General features: G+C 68.4%; 1 protein-coding gene across 1 annotated transcript in view; it reads left to right on the top strand.

Moving 5' to 3' along the window:
* Positions 1-44: 44 nt before the first annotated feature.
* CHLNCDRAFT_145627 (hypothetical protein) overlaps positions 45-1,429 on the top strand; it is a gene marked incomplete at both ends in the record, with an annotated part of 3,456 nt that continues 2,071 nt past the window's right edge. Inside the window, 4 exons of the mRNA XM_005847964.1 lie at positions 45-89; positions 346-404; positions 643-726; positions 934-1,307. Coding sequence (XP_005848026.1) covers positions 45-89; positions 346-404; positions 643-726; positions 934-1,307 — 562 coding nt within the window. The remainder of the gene's footprint in view (positions 90-345; positions 405-642; positions 727-933; positions 1,308-1,429) is intronic.

Here is a 1,429-nt window from a genome sequence, read left to right on the forward strand (position 1 = left end):
TGACCGACGACGTCTTCACCTCCTGCCTCCAGTCACGGGACTACATGCAGGCCAAGAACGCGCTGCTGGCGCTCAACAGATGCGTCAAGGTGCGGCGCGCGCGCGCGGTTGGGTGCGCCGTGTGTGTGGTGGCGTCGCGCTGGCAGCTCTGCTGGGCCGCGCCCCGACGCTGCCATCCTCGTTTCCCGCCGCACGCGCATCATCCGCACTCGCTTCCTGCGGCGCAAGTCGCTTGGCGGATACACGCAGGATGTGCGCAGGATGCACACGCAAACAAGCACAACAAGGCAGTTCCTCGCAACCCCTGCCACCAACCCCTGCCCCACCCCCACCACCGCTCCGCAGGTGTACCCCGCCATCAAGCAGGACGCCGCCACCATTATCGAGCTGCTCAAGCCCATCAGGTGGGCTTTGCTTTCTGTGTTTCCAGGCTTTATGTCCGCAAAGGAGCTCGCGGCGCAGACCCCCAGCGGGGGGGGGTCTAACTAAGCCTAAGCCTGCCGGCCCGCTGCCGCCACTCCGCTGCAACGCCTGCTGGTGCTCCCAGGCGTCGAGCCTTGCCTGGCCACCCACGGCCATGCCTCTTTGCTTTCTTTGTGCCGGAGGGATTTTTTTTTCTTCGGTGGCCCCCTTTGTGTGCAGGGACAAGGATCCGCGGGAGGATCTGAAGACGCTGGCCCGCATGTACTGCACGGCCCTGGAGATGCAGATGCGGGACAAGACACGGTACGTGCGGTACCGCTCCCTGCCACAAACCGCGATGCATTTCCTGCACGCGCGGGCTGCCACCCGCGCTGCGCTCGCCTGCGCGGCGCTCTGCTCTGTTTGCTTGCCTCATTCGCTGTGTGCCCGCAGCCGGATGCAGCCCACCCCCCCCAGCCTAGGCCTGGCCCAACCTGCCCCGCCATTTCCGCTGCCCTGCCCTGCCTGCAGCAACATGGTTGCCACGCGGGAGGAGTATGGCGGGCTGCCACCCAAGAAGCGACCCCGCCCTGCCGCCTCCAAGGCTGGCGCCGGCTCCGAGGGCAAGGCCGCAGGCGGCAAGGAGGCCGGCGGCGGCGGCAAGGCCAGCGGCGAGGGCGACAGGAAGGGCGACAAGGGCGCTGCCACGCCGAAAGATGACAAGGCGGCCGCGGCGGCGGCAGGCAAGGAGGAGGGCAAGCGCGGCGCCACAGACAGCAGCAAGGGGCCCTCGCTGCCGCCGGGCATGGGCATGTCGCGGCGCGGCGAGCAGGCGCCAGGGTCGCGGGAGCGGGAGCGGCGGTCGGAGGGCCGGACGGGAGCGTCGCACGAGGGCCCCCCTCCAGGTTTGCAACGCTGAGCATGCGCAACCCTAAACTCCTGACTGGGGCTGGGGCTGGGGCTGCACTGACCTTAGCCTGTTCTTGGGCTGGGGTTGTGCACTTTCAGCTGGGCTGGGCCGCACCTT

Source organism: Chlorella variabilis, assembly GCF_000147415.1.
Source record: "Chlorella variabilis unplaced genomic scaffold CHLNCscaffold_9, whole genome shotgun sequence".
NCBI lineage: Eukaryota > Viridiplantae > Chlorophyta > Trebouxiophyceae > Chlorellales > Chlorellaceae > Chlorella > Chlorella variabilis.